We start from the raw sequence: 21,763 nt of genomic DNA on the forward strand, positions 1-21,763 counted from the left end.
GGCTCAAAGCTCCTTTTCAAATGCAGCCCACAAATAGCAAAAAGGTCAGATAGAGAAAACATGATTTTCTACCAAAAAGACAGTAAAAATTAGGTCAAATAGTGGAAAAACTCAAATCTACTGTTTATTCTAAACCTAGTACTGCTGCAACAAGCCTATACCTGTTGGTAGATCTTTCCTCATTCTGTGGGAGATACCCTGGATTGTTTACCAATCTTCACAGCATGTGTAGAGGTCAGATTGTATCACCTTCAACGCATGTTCTTTTCCAAGAACCACATCAAAACAAAAAAACACTCACTAACAGCTTATTTAGTTGTTCGGCTGTTTGCTTATTGAGTTAAGCACTTCACTGGGGAACATTTCACACTGATTTAAGAGTACAAATTCAACTGGAAAAGAAATGGTCTTAAATGCAGTCTTATCTGGCAAAATACTTAAACAAGTACTTGAGCTTATCTGGCTTTAAATTTCTAAAAATCTTAAACTTTCTGACAATATGTCTCATGGATACTGAACACTGGCAATTTGCCTTCAGCAAGCTTATTACAAAATACACTTTTGTGAGCCTGGAGACTAAAATTTACACTGCTAAATAAAGGCACCCAAACTCCCAAAATAGTACTGGAAAATGAAGTTCTCAGAAAAAGAAGGAGAACTGTCTGACCTGAAAAAAATGTATGACTTCTGCTATCACAGCCACTGCTGTTAATGCTCAGTGATTAGGGTGAAATTTAATAAGGATTACAAATGCAGAATTGCTTATTAAGAAATTTACTTCTCCCTTTTACCAGGGTTGGACAATTCCCTACAGTGCTCCCTTGAGCTTTTTGCCCAGGGTGTTTAAAGGTGACTCTGTTAATGCAGCTTCTTTGAAAGATTGTGCCTTAGTATAATAGATGAAATTAAGAAAATCAGTCTGGTTTTCTTCCTAAATTTTCTTTTAATGTCTTCAGCCTTCTCCCTTTACCTGTTTTGCCTGAGGCCGCACTTTATCTCCCTCTCCAACTGCCTGATAACACAACAGTGGCACGCGGCGCGCAGAAAGTGCTTTGAATGAAAGAGAAGGTATGTCCCATGGTTTGGTAAACAAGACAATGTCCAGTGAAGAATGTCTGTATCAAAAGTGATGAATGAAAGCTGCTTCTTTTTCTTTCCTGGACCCCCATAGCCTCACAAAAACCAAAAAAAGCAGTTGAATATTTGCAACAACACTTCCAAAAGACCACGAGCTGGTCTTTTGCATTGCTGTCCCTGAGTGGTACCACGTTAAATGTTCCCAGGTATGTCCCGACTATGCCATACAGCACGATACTGAGATGCCCGACCTGGCCAACAGGCTCTGCTGCTTCCCAGCCAGGAGCTGGTGCCTCCATAGGGCACTGCAGAACATACATCCCAGCTTCCCAGCTGGTGCTAGCTGTGGGCTCCCTGCACCGTGTGGGCTGCGTGGTATACATTCCTGGGCTTTCGGATCTGTTACGGATCTTTCTCCTTCTGGCACCTATCTGGCAATTGCGTGTGCTTGAACATAAGCATTAGAAGGTATTTTTGCAGCTCAAGCAGTCTTTTATGTACTCAGTAGCTGTGAACAAAGAAGAAATCTCTCTCTGTTACCAAACAGATCCCCAAGACCTATTTTAGAGCTTTTGTAACACTGAGGTTAAAGACCAGAACAGATCAACAGCTGCCTGGAAATGTTTGCTCAAATTTATCCCTAGTGCAAATTCACTAAGTTCAGAAGCAATACAGCAGAGGTGAGTTTAACCTGTTGATTCCACACACATCTGAAAAACCACAGCCTTCTTTGGACGTTAGCTGCCTTAAAAAATAAAGTTGCATTTTTCCTGGAAATAAATATTTATTCAATGCAAAAATCAGTATCATCATTAACAGAGAAAGTTTGTACTGACACTTCAGTGTTTTAACTCCGTGTTTAGAAAATCAAGAAGACGAACAGGCAAGTGTAGAGAAAAACATGAAATAGGCTTTCACTGCCAACAAGTGAAAACAGAGGCTTTGAGTGCCATCATAGACATAATTTAATGCCCTCTGGTGCTAATGGAATGACTCCAATAGGTTCATATGGGCTGTTTTGGAGTTAAAAGGCACAGTGATTGTGAAATAAAATTAGTTTTGCTCTGAAAGAGAACACCCAGGACCACGAGGGACAGTAGCCATGGCCCCTTTCCTCCTTCTGCTCATTGCCCTGTACGGTGCAGCCCCTACACCCCTGCGCCAGCGCCTGCAGTATCAGCTGCCGAGCCCGAGTACTCCTCTGTAGACAGTAGAGGGGCACCCAGACAACATCCCCACACAGGGAAAGTCTCAAACGATAATATAATAATAACCCCCACACACATTTACATTGTAGAAGTGAATGCCATGACTAGGGTGATTCGTAAGACTGCCTCTGCAACAGCTTGGGAATGATTTGAGAAGCAGCGAAAGAGAGGCAATCAGCGGCAAGGCCAGCTCACACAGAAAGAGTAAAAAAGACCATAAATATAGAACCAGAAACCCCGCCTGAAAAGACAACGCTGGGGTCGCCCCTGCCAATACAGACTAGCACATAATGTGTATTGAATCAGTCTGTACTTCTGGAAAGGTACTCAGTATATATCTTTTAAATGGCTGACATTGCTGATCACAGTAAAGGACTTCTCTCGACCATGATCAAAATACACCTAAAGGCTCCAGTGCTGACATCAGTAGTGGAATGACTTGGTCAGTGTATTTAGTCTACACATACGGTGTAATGAAAAACTGGAATTTGTGCTTATCCTATAAAAAGGAAAACATCCATAGGCCAAGGTTAGGTGAGGATCCAAGTCACAAAACTTACAATGCAGGGATTTACAAAACTGTGGATGAAAATCCCTGCTTAATAAATGCAGCACAGTTTTAATTTAGAATTAAACAACCCCATTCCAGGTGCCATCAGGTACAGTTGTGTCCATCCAGCCTCTCATGTACATCCTGGACCCAATTCTCCTGTCCCCTACTCATGTGACAATGGTCAAGAGGACAGCACAGATTTTTTCCTTGATTTCCTTGAATATAAAATTAATATCCTAGGTATTTAATCCTGCTTCATAGCCCCTTAGTGTTCATCAATCTATTAGTTCATCAATGTATTTCTTGACAGTCTCCTTCTCATCCTACAGAGAAATGTCATCAGGCTAACATGGCATTTTAAATAAAGATACTTTTATTAGAGATGGAGGTACCAAAAGGAAAAAAAAAAACCTCTGCACTCTCCTAATTTCGCTTGCAGTTTCATTAATGCTTTTAGCTTTCAGCTAGTTTGAAGTTTTGTGAGAAAAATCAGCTGATGCACACCGCAGAAATATCTCAAAAAGGAAAACCAGGTCAACATTACTTCACGTTCCCCTTCTGATTTTATGTCAAATTCTGTTTATTTTGCAGTTGACTTTAAACAGACACATGGGGATTAAGAACAGAATTGAACCCACAAGCAGTGCTCCTGTTTTACACAGCAAATGCACTGAAATGCATCTCTTGCAGACCTGTCTGTGCTGCTTGCCAGTGCTCTTCACTGCGCATTCACTCTTCAGTACCATCATAGCAGACAGCCGCACGTTTTCCCATTATTATTTCAGACCAAATTCTTCTCAGACAGACACAGGTGAACACGCTGTAAGTAAAAACAACCTGCAAAGGGGCATGCTGAATTAATAACCTGTTTCTACGACATCACCTTTCCACAGCCGGCATCCCTAATCATCAAGCGAATATGTGTTTGCTATAGGTTTTTGATCACAGATCCAACACAAACAGGGGAGGATGTGACTTCCAGCTCCATGAAAACACTAGCAAGAGGAAATGGTGATATGCAGAAGACCGCTTGATACATCCCAGCCACGGGTAAGAGGATGAAGAGGTGGAGGGAGGGATTCCAAAGCACAGAAGAGAGGACAGAAAGTGAATGGAAAATGACAGAAAGATGCTGGGAAAATAGTCTTCTTGGGAAACTTGATGATCTCCCCTTCCCAGTCCACCTCTTATCCTTCTTCAGCTGCCACTGGATATCCTATGTACCTGTGAATGGTGCTAAACATGATTTACTCCGTCAGTATAAAACGGTTGTCAAAATTTCCCTGCATGCCTTGTTAATAAAATGCAATGTTTCCTCTCTGCTGATCTGCAGTGGTTTGGTAGTTTCCTCAGATTGGGACGCTGTGCTAAGAGAAGCTAGCAAGCAGCTAGCACCTACCAAGAAGACAGACAAGTTGACCATTTACATACAAACTGCTGTTACACAGCCCGGTGCTCAGCAGGCGTGAGAGAAAAACTTTCACTCTTTAATCACCAGTTACTCTCCCAGCTTTAATTTTTATCTCTCATCACCCTTCTCCCTTGCTATTCCGCTGGCTGAGCAGAGGAGCCTGCTCGCCAGAGCAGTGGGGTGAGCTGCTGGTGGCTCCCATTGCCTCCCCCCATCTCCGGTGAAGTGGGAGATTGTGCAACCCAGCCCAGACCCGTAAGTCCGAGCTGCTGCGACAGGACTCCTTCCTCGCCCAGTTTCTTCACATGGGATTGCCAGTTGTCAAACTAGGCAGAAGGGATAACTTGTGACGATTCAGGTGCAAGGATTAGAGTCAATTAATTTTTGCCGCTTATTAATCACTGTAAGGTTCTCTCTTCCCAGGTGGTCCACATTGGCAAGAGGAGCAAGCCAGAGGGAATGACGTCTGAAGACAGCCTGAAGAAACATGGGGCTCTGCAGACCACAGTCTCCAAAGGGAGGAAGAAACCAGTTATAACACCAGAGAAAGCTGCTAAGATGCTGTTCCCTGAGATGAACTCTTTCTCTCCTTCCACTGTGTGGTTTTAGGAGGCAGCGCACACTCTTTTGAAGGGCAGTACGCTGGTCCTGTACATTTGACTTGTATGCCAAACACCTGCAAGTGCCTCCACAGAAATGATAGCATGGGATGTGCTCAGGCAGCAGCAGAGTCTATTGCTTCCGTTGAGCTGCCATTTATTAGGTTTCCACAGGTTTGGGACAATTCTCCTTGGACTTTCTCATTGCTCTCAGAGCTGTTACACATGCTGCAGGCTGACTGATGCATCTGGAGCAGCTATTTGTCCAACAGTGACCAGGATTTTCACATTTCAAATGCTGCACTCCCAAAGATACCTAAGAGTTTCCTCTCTATCTAGTATCAGAAGGCGTTGCCATGGGCTGGTTTTAGTGGAAATTGGTTTTTTCCAGATTCCTGGCTTTTGCTGGAATCAGTATCATTCCGTTATGAGTGGGAAAAACTCTTGTCAGCTTCCTTCTGCACAGATCTGTGCTGCAGCAGGGGAAGGAGGCTGTCAGGAGACCAGGGGGGAAAAAGCAGCCTGACTCAGCTTTAGCCAGATTATAGGGATCCTGAAGTTATCCTAAAGCTGCCACTTTACCCCACTACCTGGAAAAATCTGCTCTGTTGGCACAGCACTTGGCGAGATCCCTGTTCACCCTTTTGAACGGCCCAGCTGTCAGGTTAGAGGACATGAGACTTTCCTGCCTCTGCAGTTGCCAGCCATAAATGGCATTATCTTCAAAGATATCTAGGACATGCTGAAAATCATAGAAGTTGAGAGGATGCAGTTTTCTAAAGCACTGTATTGCAGCAGACAAACATAGTCTTCCCATGGAGATGAGGGTAGAGCATTGCTTCTCATAGCCAATAATTTGCTGACGTCTTAGGGAAACTACTGGAAAAATTGGCATCTCCAGTACCAAGCTATTTTTAGGACCATTCAAGATCATTTCAAGATAAGTGATGTTGAATTTGGAACAATCCTCAAAAAACAGAGTAGCCGTCAGCATGGCTTTTACAGAAGTGATTCAAGATCTGAAACGTGCTCTCCCCTAGCTCACTATTTTTTCCACCCATATTTTTTTACTCTTCCCCTTCCCTCAGCTGAATCGTGAATCACTGTCCTCTGACAATCTCATGTTCAGGAAAAGTCATTTGCTTTCGATTTGCTCCAGAATGTATCCTTATTCGTCATGTAAATTCAGGCTTTGCAAATTATCCTCATGCCTTTGTAAGGTTTGATTTTATAAAGTTGCCTCAAAGACATTTTTTTACAACAGGCGATTTTTACTCTATAGGAAGCAGTCTGATCAGTAGATAAAGCAAACATTTTATTACCCAAACATATCTCCAAAAATACCAGTAGATTACACAAGAGACTCTGCTGCTGATGATGATTTCCTCCTACATCATATGGCAGATGCCAAGAACTTTTGTAACCTTTGCCCTACATAATTCTGAAGGAAAAGTGATTAAATATGAAGCTGTTGTACCTAAAGATGATGGTGAGCAGTGTTCATTGGCCTAGAAGCAAGAGCGAGAAAGGTGTGACAGGGCAAAGAAGCTGCACAGTTCCTATGTGTGGTGACGGTCTCATGTGCCTGAATCAAAACCTGGAGTGGTCTGTGTCACTCCGGAGAGAATTTAAGCGCATTCATTTTGCTGCTGGAAACAAGTCAAAGCTGTTAACCACTCAGTCTTCCAGCATAAAGGTAAAGGTGACTCTCTTTCCTTGTGTGCGTATTACATAGGCCAATTAGATCAACACACTTGTTGCTTCGCAGGTGTCATAATTGCAGCCCTTCTACCTGCAGAACTACTCAACTGTCCCTAACCCGTGGTTGTTGACGTTCACTGATGAGCAACACAGCCAGGCACTAGACTTAATGAGACAGTTTTTCTTAATTGACTGTACTGCATTCAGCCTGCGTAATAGAGCAAAAATAGCCGTATGCTAGCCTGCTTTAAATTAGATCCTAGCCAGACTGTGACGCGAAAACCCAACTAAGCCCTCAAGACTGCCCTCTAATGCCAACAGCAGAACTCTGCTCAGACAGCACTTGCATTAGGAAAAACTTGATGAGAACTTAGGAAACCTAGCATTTTGAATCAATAACTTGAGCGAAGAAGTACGCATCCTACTACTTAACTAGTGCTTGAACCAAATATTCTGTTTCTCAACGATTATATGCTATAACGTTTCCTAATAGTAGTCATTGTTATGATTATTGTTATTTTGAAAGGAGGGTGAGTAGCTTATTATGAAAAGGTGGTATTTAAAATGCTGCGATGTTTTTATTTGAGGAACAAATCTATCAATAAGCTTATTCAAAGCAAGGTATATCAATTGGTAAGGAATTGGGAAAGAACTAACTCGGGTGATAATATAAATGCCTAACGCAGCACGCTTGGATTGCATTAACTGTATTTTTAGAGACACATCAGCTGGTGTCCACACTAGGGACAGTCCATACTGTCAGCTGGTGTAAATCCTGAGATCTCGAGAATCAGGCACTGGTTCATAACACAGAATTTCATGCATCCGATCACACACAAAGTTAATTTTTAGCAACTCGATTAGAAAAAAGGAAAGGCGAGTCAGAAACCTTAGATGATGGTGAAGATCACTAGAGGGCAGTAGCCAACCCCTAATCTCCCCAGAGTTTCTCACAAAGCTTTGAAGGTTTACACACCAGGAAAGGGCCGAGCAGCCTCCTCAGTGAAGATGTTCAAGTGTTGGCAGGGGAAAAAGAAACCTTCCTGTTTGCTAAGAGTGTTCATACCCCTCGGCATTAAGCTATTTTTCAAAAGTTCCTGGTGACAAGTAATACAGGAGATGCTGTTTCTTTATCTAATGGGGCCTGCCTTTAGCACCACAGACAGGCTGTGGATGAATCGGGACGTTTCTACCTTGCAAATGCCAGGAGCAAGCTGTGGGACTAATTCTCCGCTGCCTCCTGTCTTGTCAGCCACATGTTGCCATGGGGCATGGTGACGACATTCCAATCTGCATTTTAGATGAACCTTCATATGACATTCCAATCTGCATTTTAGATGAACCTTCATATATGTATATAACAGTGCAGAAAATAGTACTTTTTATATCAAGGCCACAGATATAATTGCTTCAGCGAAACAATGCCAGATCGGTCGAACGGAGTTATGTGATTCCAATGCTTGGCACTGACAAACTCTTCCCCGCTCTCCTTTCTGGCACTGGCACTTTCATTCGTCGTTTTCCCAATTGCATCCCAAACCACAATATATTAGAAAAAGCAGCAACTAATGCCCGAAGCTTCACGACAGGCTGGGTGCCCAGCCACACTCCTGTCTCTGCCATCAAGGGGGTGGGGTACGAATGTGAAGGACGAATGGACCCTGAGACCACGCATGAGGTGGCTACACACTCTTATGGCATGTGGAGTAACCTTCCATCAAATGGTCCATGGGGACAGACATGGCATTAAAGCCAGAGGGGACAGGGGTACTTCTTCCTGGCCTGGTGTAGTTAGTTTAGAAAACAAGCCAGATGCAATGAAAAGCAGTGGCATCGTATCTAGCACAGATAGCCTTTCTAGAGTTCCTAAAAACATCCTGTTTTCATTTAGCAGTTCTAATGGTATTTGGTCATTTATACTTCTGCTTCAGGATCCCCGGATTTCATAAAAATTACTTTTCTATTCTAACGGTTATGGGGGATGCTTGAAAACCTGAGCCATAAAGGCTGGAGAAGGAAAAAACAACAACAGAAAACCACAGAAATAACCCACCTTCTGATGGCTTATTATTATTATTGCTGACAGTTTTAAGCTCCTGACTTTTCACTCATCTTAACAGTTTGGGGGGCTTGGCTCATGACTTATGAATGCTGGGGTTTCAATATACCCTTAACTTTACTCATAAAGGGGGACTTATTAGAGAAATATTTGGTCACCATCTGATACCCCTATGTCAGATCTACCCAGTTTTGGCAGAATAACAGCCCTACGAGGTTGGACCAGAGCTCTGTTATCCTCTCTCTGACCTTAGATAGTGGTGCACTAGGGAAGAATAAAAGAACAGGGCGAGCAGGGGATGATGCTTACCCAGAATACTTTGACAGCCTTTAAAGGGGGTCTTTGTATTTAATAGTCATGTTTTGCTGTGTAGCAGAAGAGGTCTCACCTTGCTATCACCAAAGGTGTGCATATGCAAGAAGTGATTATTTTAAAGCCAGGACATGCAATCTAATTTCACATTTGTTTTTGAGAAATCTGTGGGATCTTCACATGTTATCATTAACTCTGGGATTGCCTTCGGGCCTTGAGTTTACAAACAGGAGAGGGCTCTTGACAGTGTTCAAAGACAAAGAACATTACCTGAAGAAGGACAGCCTAAACTTTCCATAAGCAGGACACTTTTCAGTGCTTCGCCAGAAAGGCAGAACTTTCACAGAACAGAATTGCAGATAGCAGTGGAAAGCCTTTAACTCTTGTAACATACCTTTTCCCAGCAGCGAACGGAACAGTGCCTCTCGGCTGCATGTCCCAGATCTCCCTTTCTGGCTGTATCCATCTCTTCTCCCTTTAAATAAATGAGACACTAGATTACTCAAAGCTACTGCAGCACTCAGAGAAACAAGTGATGATTCAGCCTTCAGCAAAAAGGACCACTCGGCATCCAAGAAAAAGAGCCAGCAGGAAGGCCACCCCCCCGCCCAGCAATAATGAAGCTTCAAAAGGCAACTGGATGGGGCCACAGTCCTTGTCTAGAAGACACAACAGACTCTGCAGGAACCCGGAGGCATCAGTCCCTTTCTTCTCTTTTTTATTTCACAGTATAAACGTTACAATAGCTGCCTTCACAAAGTCTCTGAGATCTTACATTTATCCTGCTTGCCATAAGCTGACACTGGTTAAACCTCACAAAAGTCAACCATCAGTGTAACGTGCAAGACCAGCGATATCACGTCGCTGTTTCTACAGAGGAAGGGAAATGGAACGACGGTTCCCATCCTCTAGCCTCCTTTTCTGCGTTTGTGCCATGACTATTACAAGCCCAACATTTAAACTTAAAAAGCTGGGCACAGCCTGTCCATAACGCAATCACAATATCCTAAATGTCTCAGAGTTAGCAACGAGGGCGCGCTTCTGAAATAATTCTCTGGAAGCCAATGTAACAGGGAGTAGTGTTTAGTCCACCCAATCTCTGGGAAGTCAGAGCAAAGCTGGACTGACCCAAAGGTTATTGCTTTGCTGAAAAGAAGTCCTTTAAGTTCCTAGTCCACGCAATAAGCTCAGTACTGAGGGTTCATAATAATAGGATGCTTGAACTATGGCATTACTAAATTAGTAGGCTTTGCAGAGTCCATAAACCTCTCACTGGGGTCCCCTCTTCCACTTCAGCTAGAAAGAAAGTCATGGCTAGGAGTTACAAAGGACTCTAGAGGGAATTAAGCTCTGAAGTCCAATTGAATTAGCATTGTTTACAAAGCAGTCATAAGTATAATGGGTGTTAACGAGTCTTTAATGAGTCGAGTTACAATGCAACACGTGGTGAAGTACAATAAACAAAAAGGCTATGCTTCCCTCCCATTTATTCTGCTTGACACAGGTGTAGAAGCCCTGAATCTAAATGAATCGCATCCTACTGGGAATAGAGTAAAAGAGCTGAATCTGCTCTGTAACATAAAAAAATTAAAATACATTTCTTTTATGCCAGACCAAACTGGGACTGAATTACTTCAGGACTGAATGTTCACACTGGCAGCTCACAGAGTTACAGAATCACAGGGTGGCTGAGGTTGGCAGGCACCTCCGGAGATTGTCTGTCCAACCCCCCTGCTCAAGCAGGGTCACCTAGAGCCAGTTGCCCAGGACCATGTCCAGACAGCTTTTGAATATCTCCAAGGATGGAGACTCCACAACCTCTCTGGGCAACTTGTTCTGGTAATTGGCCACCCTCACAGCAGAAGTTTTTCTTTTGTTTAGACAGAAAGTCCTGTGTTTCAGTTTGTGCCCACTTCCTTTGGTCCTGTCACTGGGCACCACTGAGAAGAGCCTGGCTCCAACTTCTTCACACCCTTCCTTTGGATATTTGTACACATTGATAAGATTCCCCTCAGCCTTCTCTTCTCCAGGCTGAACAGTCCCAGCTGTCTCAGCCTCTCCTCATACTTGAGGTGCTCCAGTCCCTTAATCATCCTTGTGGCCCTTTGCTGGACTCTGTCCAGTATGTCCATCTCTGTCTTGTACTGGGGAGCCCAGAACGGGACCCAGCACTCCAGGTGTGGCCTCTCCAGTCCTGAGTAGAGGGGACAGATCACCTCCCTCGACCTGCTGGCAACACTCCTCCTAATGAAGTCCAGGATCCCACTAGCCTTCTTTGCCCTAAGGGCATGTTGCTGGTTCATGTTCAACTCGGTGTCCACCAGGACCCCCAGGTCCTTTTCTGCCAAGCTGCTTTCCAGCCGATCACCCCCCCAGCACATACTGGTGCAAGGGGTTGTCCCTCCCCAGGTGCAGCACTTTGCACTTCTCTTTGCTGAAATTCGTGAGGTTCCTGACAGCCCATTTCTCCAGCCTATTGAGATCACTCTGGATGACAGCATGACTCTGGTGTCATCTGCGAACTTGCCGAGGGTACACTCTGCCCCATCATCCAGGTCATTAATGAAGATGGTAAATATGACTAGACCAAGTATTGACCCCCGGCTATACCACCAGTTACTGGACGCTAGACTTTGTGCCACTGATCATCCATCTTTGAGCTTGGCAATTCAGCCAGTTTTTGATCCACTTCACTGTCTTCTCATCCAGTCCGCACATCATCGGCTTCTCTACGAGGATGTTACAGGAGACAATGTCAAAAGCCAGGTAGACAATATCCACTGCTCTTCCCTCATCCACCAAACCAGCCACCTCATTGTAGAAGGTTATCAGGCAGATCAAGCACGACTTTGCCTCTGTGAAGCCATGCTGAGGGAAAGTTTTTACTTTTTTCAGTTTTTACTTTTCTTAGGTTTTAGTTTTTACTAGGACTGGAGAGGAGGGGGTAGACATTTTATCAGCATTACACCTGTCATTGCCAAAAAAGCCCTTGTACTTTCTGAGGCAAATCTTTCAGCCTTTATTCACACCAGGCAGCCACTAACTCAAGCTATTTAGACCACCTCAGTCACAAGCAGTCTAAGCTACACCTCACCAAAGATTCAAGACTACCTAAATCCCACTGAAATCAATTTTAGCACTCAGTTCTCGTTTTGACAGGCTGTCATTTAAAGAGCAACACATCCTGTCTCAACGGTGACATGACTGAGAAGATAGGTGTCATCAGGAAAATTGCAAACACCTCTCCACTGCTTTGGGGGACTCACCTTGTACAAACACACAGTGCACGGTCTCAAGTTTTGCCATATATACACAAACGTTTGACAGCTAAAAGCTGTGTCAGGTCTTCTGTCAATGTAAATCAGCTTCTGTAAATGGATATAACAGATATAACTACATCTGTTTTTAATCAGTGAAGCTTTTTTTCCCTATATAATTCTGTGTACATTAGCTATACTACATATAAACCTGAAATTTTATGTCTGGCAAAAAAAAAAGTCAAGAAAGGAGATATTACAAATTACAGGAGCATATGCGAAAGAATGACTCTCAAATAATCCATACTCCAAAAATCATTACCTTTCGAAGCCCTGGTTTCTGCAGGTGCCATCCAGCAGTTCTCTCTTCTAACGCTTTGTTACAGGAGATAACCTGTCAGATTGCACAGTGCTGTCCGACAGACTGCCAAACAGGACTGCTCCAGAAAGACAGTCAATAAAAGATCATGGTCAGTTCGGTGGCAAAAGAATGAGACTGCAGGCAAGGCAACAGCCTCCTCTGTGTGACCTTGGGGATGGATCATTTGGGGGATGACCAAGGCAGGCTGCTGAGTGGGTGGTTTTATGCATTTTGAGGTAATCTGTGCATCCACCGAAATTTCCGTTAAGTCCTTAAAAAAAGTGGGACATTTTTCAAGTGTCCCATTTTTAATCTTCCTTTTCTGCTGTCACAGTCATCCACAGTGTAATGATACTGAGGCTGACACGCGGGCTGCAGATTGCAACATGCGTTCAAATCAGTAAGGCCAAAACGGGTAAAATTACAGAAAGCGAGTCTTCATGAAACAACCCGCCAACTGGCGTCCATATAAACCAAAGTAATCCAAAAGCAAACTGGATCAGATTTTACATTTATGAAAGGCTTTTAATCCTGAAGAACAAAGTGTGTTATATTGAAATTATGATACAAAACATACTTACTCTGAAACGTGCCTCCTCAGAGGTGGAATACGACAAGCACATAGCAGCACTCGGGAGCACTACTGACCTGGAAGTCCTCTCTGCCACCACAAGCACCAAGAGATACTTGACGACTTCCTGAGATAAGGATCGAAGTTTGAGTTTTTAGGATCAAAGTTTAGCTTATGGACATTGCTGTATCTCACCACATGAGAAGAACATCATCTACTGAAGCACAAACAGCACTTCCTAGAGCACTCTGGGCTTTTGAGGACCGTGCCCTGTGATCAACCCAACAATACCAGAGAGTCGTGGCTACAAGCAAGGAGGCTTCTTCTGTGAATGACCACCTAGGGATGGAGTCCCAAGTCCTGTCATGTTATCACCTCGCCCCTGCTGATGCCACCATTCGTGGCAGGTGAGCAAAATAGAGGAGCGTGGTCCTGCCACTGGGACAGAGGAGGAAGACACAGAGGCGGACTACAGTGGAAGCAACAGTGGTGCCGAGGTAAGAGGTACCTCTGCAGCTGGGGACCAGGATGACCAAGCAGCCCCAGACCTGGAGGCAGAGAGCATTAGCAGCTATGAAAAGACTGGAAACTCTTATTCCAAACTTGCTAGCTCAGCCTAGCCTCACTGAGAGTGCAAGAGTAAACAAACTCCCAGCAAAAGCCAATACAGTGTCAGGAACCGTGATACATACAGCTGAGGGTTATGCTACTAAATGAAATGCCTTCTCTCGTGCTTCTTCACAGATCCAGGACTGCCAAGTAATAAAGCTACCTCCTTCTACAAGCAGGACCTGCTGCACCTTTGGCATTCTCCCATTCCCTACCAGCCATGAGATCGGCCGGGAGCGTGACTGCCTTCCCGCGTTACACAGCAGGACCTCCATTCCCACTCCTCGGAGCGCGGAACCAGAGCGGCAGGCAGTAGGCCGACTGCAGCCCCAGCCACACTGTGACACTTGACTTTCTGCACTTGAGCCACCCGTTGCATGGACAACACTTTCCATGGGAGACTCTTAGCCGGCTTCTTGCGTGCATGCGGCACCGATGAGCTGCAAGCCTAATATCCGCAGCTTCAACTACTTGGCGAAGTAATTGCCTATAACCCAAGGTGACATAGGAGCCAGGCAAGAAAAGAGGGGGGAGGAAAAAGCGGGCAGACGACCTGTTTTCATAAAAAGGCAAAACTAGATGCTGCTCTAAAGCAGCTTGACAGCCCCCAAAAGACACACACACACCCCCCCGGCAGAGCCCGTGGCTGGGCAGAGGACGGCACGGCCAGTGCCGACGGGACGGGGGCCAAACGCTGCCCAGAGGCGACGAACCACCGGCTGCGGCCACCGGTCCCGCAGCAGCCGTGCGCCGGCCGCGCACCGCGGGGCCGGGCCGGGCCGGGCCGCAACCCCACCGCTCACCGGGGCGTGCTCATCCCCCGCTCCGCGCCTACCGGGGCGGGGGGTCCGCGCCCCGGCCCCCGGCCAGCCCCTCGCCCGGAGAGAGGGGCTGCGGCCGGCGGGGGACCTGGGCGGGAGCAGAAAACCGGTGGCGGGAGACGGGGACGCGGGTGTCCGCCGTGGGTTGCCAAAGAGCACGCCTTTCCCGCAGGGAGATCCAACCGGCGCTCGCGGGGACTTAAAAACTAAAAAAAAAAACAAAACCCTAAAAAAAAATAAATTAAAAAGCCTTCTCCTGGCTTCCCTGCGAGGGTGAAAGTGCGACCGTGGCAGTGTGGGGTGATGCCCCCCTGGCTCCCGCTCCCTGCGGACGAGGCGGCGGTAGGCGCGGGGATGCCACGGCCGCCCAGCCCCGCGGCCGCCCCGCGTCCCCCCGCCGCTGGCCCGGCTTGCCCCGGCCGGGCGGCCCGGCCCCGCGGGGGACGCAGTGCGGGAGCAGCCAGCGAGAAAATAAACAACTTCCCTCGTGTAAAAAGTTGCCTCGCAGGTGCCTGCAGCTGGCGGTTAACACAGACAGTAAGAGGATCAACTCCATCTCCGCCCGTGGAGCAAAGGGGGGGGGGGATAAAAGCCCCCGCATTTGCTATTCAGAGTTTAGTTAATTTGGATGATAACGGTTAGTGTTTAATCCCATTGTACGAGAATGAATATACCGAAACCTACAAGGCTCCTGGAAGAATAATGCGGCCGACGGCACCGCACGCAGGGGCGCCCGGGCGGGCAGCCGGCCCGGTCCGCCCCGGGGCCGCCCGGGGGAGACGCGCCCCGGGGCCGCCGCCGCCTCCTTCTTCCGCGGAGCCGCTCCGCGCTGCCGGCCGGCCCGGGGCCGCGGCGGCGGCGGCGGCGGGCGGGCCCGGGGCGGCGGCGGGGTGAGGGCCGGCCCCGCGCCTTTCCCCCGGCCGCCTCCGGGGAGACGAGCGGGCGGGAGCGGCGGTGCACGGCCGGGGGGAGGCGAGGCGGGGACGGTCGTCCCCGTTTAACTCACACAGGGGAACGGGTGGGAAAATGCGGGGCACGGGGGCAGACGTGGAGGTTTCGAAGAAGACACCTCCCCGAGCTGGCACGGCCGGAATAAACGCCGTCCCCGCAGCGCTGCCCGGGGCTCGCCGGCGTGGCCCGGGCGGGCAGGATCAGGATCAGGATCAGGCACCGGCCGGCCCCCCCCGGGTCTTCCCTTCTCCCTCCCCGGGGTGGCGGCGCCCCGCGGCAGCGCCGGGGCGGCGGGGGTGGGGGGGCAGGCGGCCCCGGCGGCCCGGTGCCGGCCCCGGCCCCGGAGGCGCACCGCCGGCCGTGGAGAGGGCCCGGGGGGGCCCTCGCCCGCCGCCGCGCTGCCGCGGGGGGGGAAGCGGCGGGCGGCGGGGGCGGGCGGCGGGGGCGGGCGGCTCCCCCCCCCCGGCGCGGCGCGGCGCGGCGGGGCGGCCCCGGCGGGGGCGGTGCGGGGCCGGTGCGGGGCGGGCCGGGGGCTCGGTGCGCTCGCCGGGCTCGGAGCGCGGCTGCCCGGGCGGAGGGCCGCGGAGAGGAAAGCTAACAATGCTGTGAAAATATGTTTGCAGAAAATAGACAATTGTTGGATTAGACGTATTCAAGTATGAAATAATGCCTTTTTGTGTAAAAAACCTCAGCAATGTGAGCGTACAAAAGTTCCCCTGTGGCAGTTACTTGCTCCCTTTGTGAGCTTTGCGCTCCGGCGTCTCCACTTGGCGCGTTTAACTCGGAGCCCCCCTTTAAACGCGATTGTTTCTTTCTTTTTAATGACATTTACCGGATCAAAACATGCTGTTAATTCGATCAGAAAGCTTTACCCTCCTTAACAATGCCACAATAATTTCTCCTGAAGTTTGTTAAATTGACCAAAATTAGGCAAATGAATAGGGGGTCTGTCGGCGATCCCGCTCGCAGGTGACACCGAATAATGCACTCTCGGACCAGCTGCGATCCCCTCTTTATTTGCCCCTCTTTTCTTTGACCCGCATTATTAAAATTTAGGCCCAATGAAACTATTCATACTTTTCAATGGGACATTTTCCTATAGGATAATAGGCTACAAATTGAGCCTCTCCAAAGGAGAGGGGGGGAGCAGGGGGGGTAAAACAACAACGCACAGACGCGCACACCACACAAAAAAGGAGCGTCGTGTGCCAAAGGCTGGCGAGAGCCTCCCCGGGCCGGCGTTAAGAAGAGAAGAGGAGAAGAAAAAAAAAAAAAAAAAAGGCAAAAAAAAAAAAAAGCGGGGCCGGGGTTGGGGGGGGGAAGGATATCGTGTGCCAGCCCCCCGGTCCCACACCTGCCGGGGTGTCCCCGGCGCATAAAGCGGTGTAAACAAAAAAAGCCTCGCTGCCATCTCTTATAAAGATGGACGTGTCACCAAGTCGTGTGAGAAAAGCCTGAGAACAAACGGGGCCACTCCGTCTCCAAGGGTTCTCCCTTGAACTGGGCGGAACAGCCTATTAAGGGCTTACTTAATTACTTTAATGACTCTGGACAGGCTTTAAAATGCAGTCAGCGCTGAAGCTAAGGGGAGGGGGGGTGGGGGGGGAACGGGGATTTACAGGCAGGCGGCGGGGATGGGGCCGGGGATGCGGCGAGCGGGGCGCAGGGCGCGGTACCGCGCCCTGCGCCCCGCTCGCCGCATCCCCGGCCCCATCCCCGCCGCTATTGTGGGACCGTCACGTGTGTCCCCGAGGTCCACGTGGGGTGACACAGCTGGGCCGCCCCCGGCTGCGTGGACGGGGGCGAGAAGGGGCGGGGGGGGGGAGGAAGAAGAGAGGGGGGGGGAGAAAAAAAACCCCAACCAACAAAAAACCAACCCCACCCTCATCCCTTTTCTCGCCCCCTTCCACCCTGATCTTTAATGCATACATTCCCCCGGCGCCGTTCCTGCCCCTAATCCTATGGGATCAGCGGGTCCGTGGAGGCCCCCCGGGGTCCCCCCCAAGAAGTGATGGCTTTATAAGGGGCCCGGAGAGAGCGGGGATGCAGTGCCCACCATGGCCTCCAAGCTCAAGGAGCGGAGGGTGAGTGGCCGCCCGCCTTGCGCGCACGGCTCTGCGGACCCGGCCCCCTCACAGCCCTTCCCTTCAGAAAGCCCCCCACCCCCCCCAAAAAAACCCAACCACACTCTCCCCCTCCTCCCCCCCCAAACAAGCCTGCCCTGCCGGGGCCGCCCGCGCAGACGGGGAGCCCCCGGGGCGGCGCGGAGAGGACCCGCCGCCCGAGCATCCCTCCCGGGGCCGCGTCGCGCCCGGCGCCGCTGCTCGGAGCGGGGTCGGGACCGGCTGCACTGGTGGGGGTCCGGGCCGGCGAGGCCGGATCCGGCTGCTTTCCCCCTCCCGCCCCCCACCCCTCCCGCCACTAACGCGCCCCGTCTGTTTCGCAGAGGACGCCGGTTTCCCACAAAGTGATCGAGAAGCGGAGGAGGGACCGCATCAACCGCTGCCTCACCGAGCTGGGGAAGACGGTGCCCATGGCTCTGGCCAAGCAGGTAGGCGGGGGGGGGGGGAGAAGCCCCTGCGCCCTTCTCCCCGGTGCGGAGCGACCCCCCCCCCCCCCCGCGATGCGGCGGGGGGCGGGGGGGCGGCCCGGCGGAGCGCAGCGCAGCCCCAGGGGAGAGGTGATGCCCCTCTCCGCCGCCCGTTGCAGAGCTCGGGGAAGCTGGAGAAAGCGGAGATCCTGGAGATGACGGTGCAGTACCTGCGGGCCCTGCACTCGGCGGACTTCCCCCGCGGCCGGGAGAAGGGTAGGTGGGCGGGCGCGGGCCCCCGCCGGGACACCCGCGGCGTGGGGGCGGCCCCGCCTCGCCCCCACCCCCGCCCCCCCCAGGCCGGACCCTGAGGAGCTCGGCTCCGCTGCTCCTTCCTTTCCAGCAGAGCTGCTCTCCGAGTTCGCCAACTACTTCCACTACGGCTACCACGAGTGCATGAAGAACCTGGTCCACTACCTGACGACGGTGGAGAGGATGGAGACCAAAGACACCAAGTACGCCCGCATCCTGGCCTTCCTCCAGTCCAAAGCGCGCTTCGTCACCGAGCCCCTCTTCGCCTCCCTGGGCTCCCTCCCGGAGCCGGACTTTTCCTACCAGCTGCACCCCGGGCCCGAGTGCCCCGGGCACGGCCACAGCCCCGGCGAGGCCGTGCTGCAGCCGCCCTCGGGGGGGCCCTTCCCCTGGCACGGAGCGGCCCGCAGCCCCTCCCTGCCCTACCACCTCCCCAACGCCGCCGTGCCCCTCGCCAGCCCCGGCCAGCAGCGCAGCACCTTCCTCTCCTCCGTGCAGGGGCTGGACCGCCACTACCTCAACCTCCTCGGCCATTCCCACCCCAACGCCTTCGGGCTGCCCCCGGGCCAGCACCCCTCCATGCTATAGAGACTCGCCCCCGCCCGGAAAATCCTATTTATGACCGCGGCACGCCGCGACTTGCGCACGGGGAGGCCGCCGGGGGGCAGGGAGGTGCCGGGGGTGCCGGAGGGCCGGGAGCCCCCGGCCGCCCCCCGCGGGGGCCCGGCTCTGCCGCGGGGGCCTGGATGTGCCCCCCCCGGCTCCTCGTCCCGCCTCCGGGTGCGGTGCCTGTACAAGCGATGCCTCGGAATAAATGTTTATACCCGCCGCCCCTGCTTGTTTGCGGGAGGGAGCGTCCTCGGGCGGCGGTGGGAGTCTCCCCCCAGCCACCCAGGGGAGGAAAAAAAACCCAAACCCCACGAGCGAAACGCCGTCCGCGAGGGCCGGGGAGGCCGCTGGACGCCGCGGCCGTGGGTCGGCACCGCGGGCAGGCGGGGCGCAGCGCGGCGCGGCGGGTCTCGGTCCCGCTCGCCGCCGGAGGGAGGCAGTCCCGGGGATGCCCCGCCGGGTGGGGGATGCCCCACTCCCCCCCCCCAAAAAAAAAACAACCCGTGGGTGCTGCCCTCCCGCGCGCCCGTGGGGGGATGCTCCCAGGGCCACGCGTCCGAAAGGCACCGGGATCTCCCGTGGGTTTTGCCGGCGCGTTTCTCTGCGGGGCAGCTTGTTCGGAGGAGGAGGAGGAATAAGGGGGAAGGCGCGGGCCGGGGCGCAGAGGGGAGGCGGCCGCTGCGGGGGTGCAGAGCGCCGAGAATAAACCGAATAAAAGCTCTTGGGGGGCAGCCCTTCGAGGCTCGCTGCCGGCGCGGGGCCGTGGCACGGCTCCCTCCCGCCCTGCCCGACGGGGCAATGTCGGTCCCACCCGAACCGAGCGCCCGTGGGTGTCCCCGCACCCTCTGGCAGGAGGGCAGGGGGACCCCAGCCACCCCCGCAGCCCGGGTGTGCCCGGCGGGGCCGGAGCCGCCGAGGGGTAAATTGACTTATTCCAGTTGGGTGGGGAGGCTTTGAGGAGATTTGACCCGGGTTGTTTGCCCAGGTCACGGAATGGGCTGACCCGCAATTTGTAAACCAACCCGACCCTTTATTCGGAGACAGACAAAAAGATCTTCATTACAATGAGTAAAAAGTAGAATGTGTATCTTCCATTTAACCTGTAAATACAGGAAAAGCTGCTATTTCAGATTAGTGGGGAAAAGGTCACACGGCGGGATAACGTCATGAGTCAGCCAGAGAGGGGCGAAAAACCCCTCATTTCCTCGGGACACCCTTAGGATGGTGAATCCAGCGGGAACCTCTCTCTTGCTCAGTGTACACAGAGCAATATGGGATCAGCCAACGGCATTCACCAGCAGCAGAATGGCTGGTGCCTATTACGAAAACACGTCCTACACTCATTTTCACCAGCGCTAGGTGCAGAATATGGAGAAAATGCTACACGATTTTTATTCTGTGAGCATTAAGCTCTTGTGAACCCCCTTTGGCACTGAAGCGTTAAAGGCACAGCGTTTTGCTGGAAATACAAACTATTAATATATTCAGCATTTCGGTCCCTGTTAACCAAATTAAACAAAACTTGCCTTTGCTAAGTAGATTTTCTCTCTGGGATTAGCAGAGGGCCACCATGGTCAAAACTGGGGTCATTTACATACAATTTTGCAAACTCGCACTGGTCCATGACAGTCTTTGTATCTCCAGTGTTGCTATTCTGGATTTTTCCTTTTCGTTTTCATTTAGCTGTGCAGGATAAACCCCTCTTGGGCTTTACAATGACTTTAGGATAGAAGTGTCCGCCCCACCCCCCTCTCCCCTTGCAGGGCTCTGAACTCGCCCCCCCCACCCCCAGCCCCGCAGACCCCATCTTTTGCCCCCCCAAATTATTTTGGCATCCGCTAAAGCCAGCGGTACCGGGGATGGGAGCCGAGCTGCCTCCCCAGCTCGGATCCACCCCCGGGCACAGGGGATCCCACCGGCACGGAGAGCCGTGGATCCTCATGGGCAACTGCGGGGGGCTGGGGGGCTCGGAGCTCCCCCAGGACGGGCACTCCCTGTGTTTTGGCAGAGCTCATTTGTTTTTATTTTGGTTTACATTTCTGTGCCTGGGGGGCAGAGATTTGTAGCTTTGTGGGGGGTTTTTTTGGGGGGGGGGGGAACGACACACACAACTTATTTGAGCTCTGCCCTGAGCATCACCTGCCAGCTCTGGTGGGAGGAGGTAGGCGCTGGATGTCACCTGTGCTGGGACAGTTAAAGGCCATACCTGGTCCCAGGTGGGGTGCCCGTCTGGGCTGGCAGTGCTCATCTTGCGACATGGCAGTGCCATTTACTGGTGTCTGGCAGCAGCTAGCACGGGAACAAATAGAGGGGGTTTTGTTCCTGAAAATAAACTATTTTAACTCCCAAAGCCCCCAAAATACTAGCTTCCCTGTTACGCACCTGCTTGCCTGAAAATCCTAATGGTGAATGACTTGCTGTATCATTTCCTATTCCTTTCCTTCAGCTAGCATCTTTCTCCTTCTTAGACCTTCCAATCTCTTTTGCCTTATTTTGCCTCGCCTTCCTTCTCCATGCTTTCACGTCCTCTTTTCCACCTCTTCTTCTCCCTGTTATCTGAACTCCTCTCTTTTCCTCACACTTTCCAAATCCTACATATACTGCAATTCTTCTCAGCCCAGAAAATAGTTATACAGCATAGTCACATCTCAGTAATTTCTTCATGCTGGAGGCAAAGAATCATTTTGGGATCAAAGGACAGCAAAATGGGAGCATACAGTTCTGTATCTGATACTGACTCTCACTTGTCATTTACTCAGACGGTAGAGGAGTTTGTCAATCTTTGTAATATTGCATTATCGAAAACATCTCCAACTCCCTAA

General features: G+C 50.9%; 1 protein-coding gene and 1 long non-coding RNA gene across 3 annotated transcripts in view; one reads left to right on the plus strand and one right to left on the minus strand.

The window, feature by feature from the left end:
* The window catches only part of LOC138686207 (uncharacterized), a 32,574-nt gene extending 18,177 nt beyond the window's left edge, over nt 1-14,397 (minus strand). Inside the window, exons 1-3 of the long non-coding RNA XR_011325578.1 lie at nt 12,500-14,397; nt 12,187-12,288; nt 9,315-9,395 (exon numbers count right to left, since the gene is read on the minus strand). This is a non-coding gene — a long non-coding RNA (uncharacterized lncRNA). The remainder of the gene's footprint in view (nt 1-9,314; nt 9,396-12,186; nt 12,289-12,499) is intronic.
* Nucleotides 14,398-17,346: 2,949 nt separating this feature from the next.
* HELT (helt bHLH transcription factor) lies at nt 17,347-19,161 on the plus strand. Of its 2 annotated transcripts, none has more exons than XM_069788219.1 (4): nt 17,347-17,574; nt 17,937-18,041; nt 18,200-18,296; nt 18,424-19,161. In XM_069788219.1, exons 1-4 carry the CDS (start codon nt 17,548-17,550, stop codon nt 18,918-18,920), a joined length of 726 nt encoding a protein of 241 aa, XP_069644320.1. In that variant the 5' UTR covers nt 17,347-17,547; the 3' UTR covers nt 18,921-19,161. The 2 variants fall into 2 exon arrangements, with proteins under 2 accessions (XP_069644320.1, XP_069644330.1); XM_069788229.1 differs by having other exon boundaries at nt 17,348-17,574; nt 18,427-19,157.
* Nucleotides 19,162-21,763: the final 2,602 nt, after the last annotated feature.

The sequence above is a fragment of the Haliaeetus albicilla genome, chromosome 1, assembly GCF_947461875.1.
Source record: "Haliaeetus albicilla chromosome 1, bHalAlb1.1, whole genome shotgun sequence".
NCBI lineage: Eukaryota > Metazoa > Chordata > Aves > Accipitriformes > Accipitridae > Haliaeetus > Haliaeetus albicilla.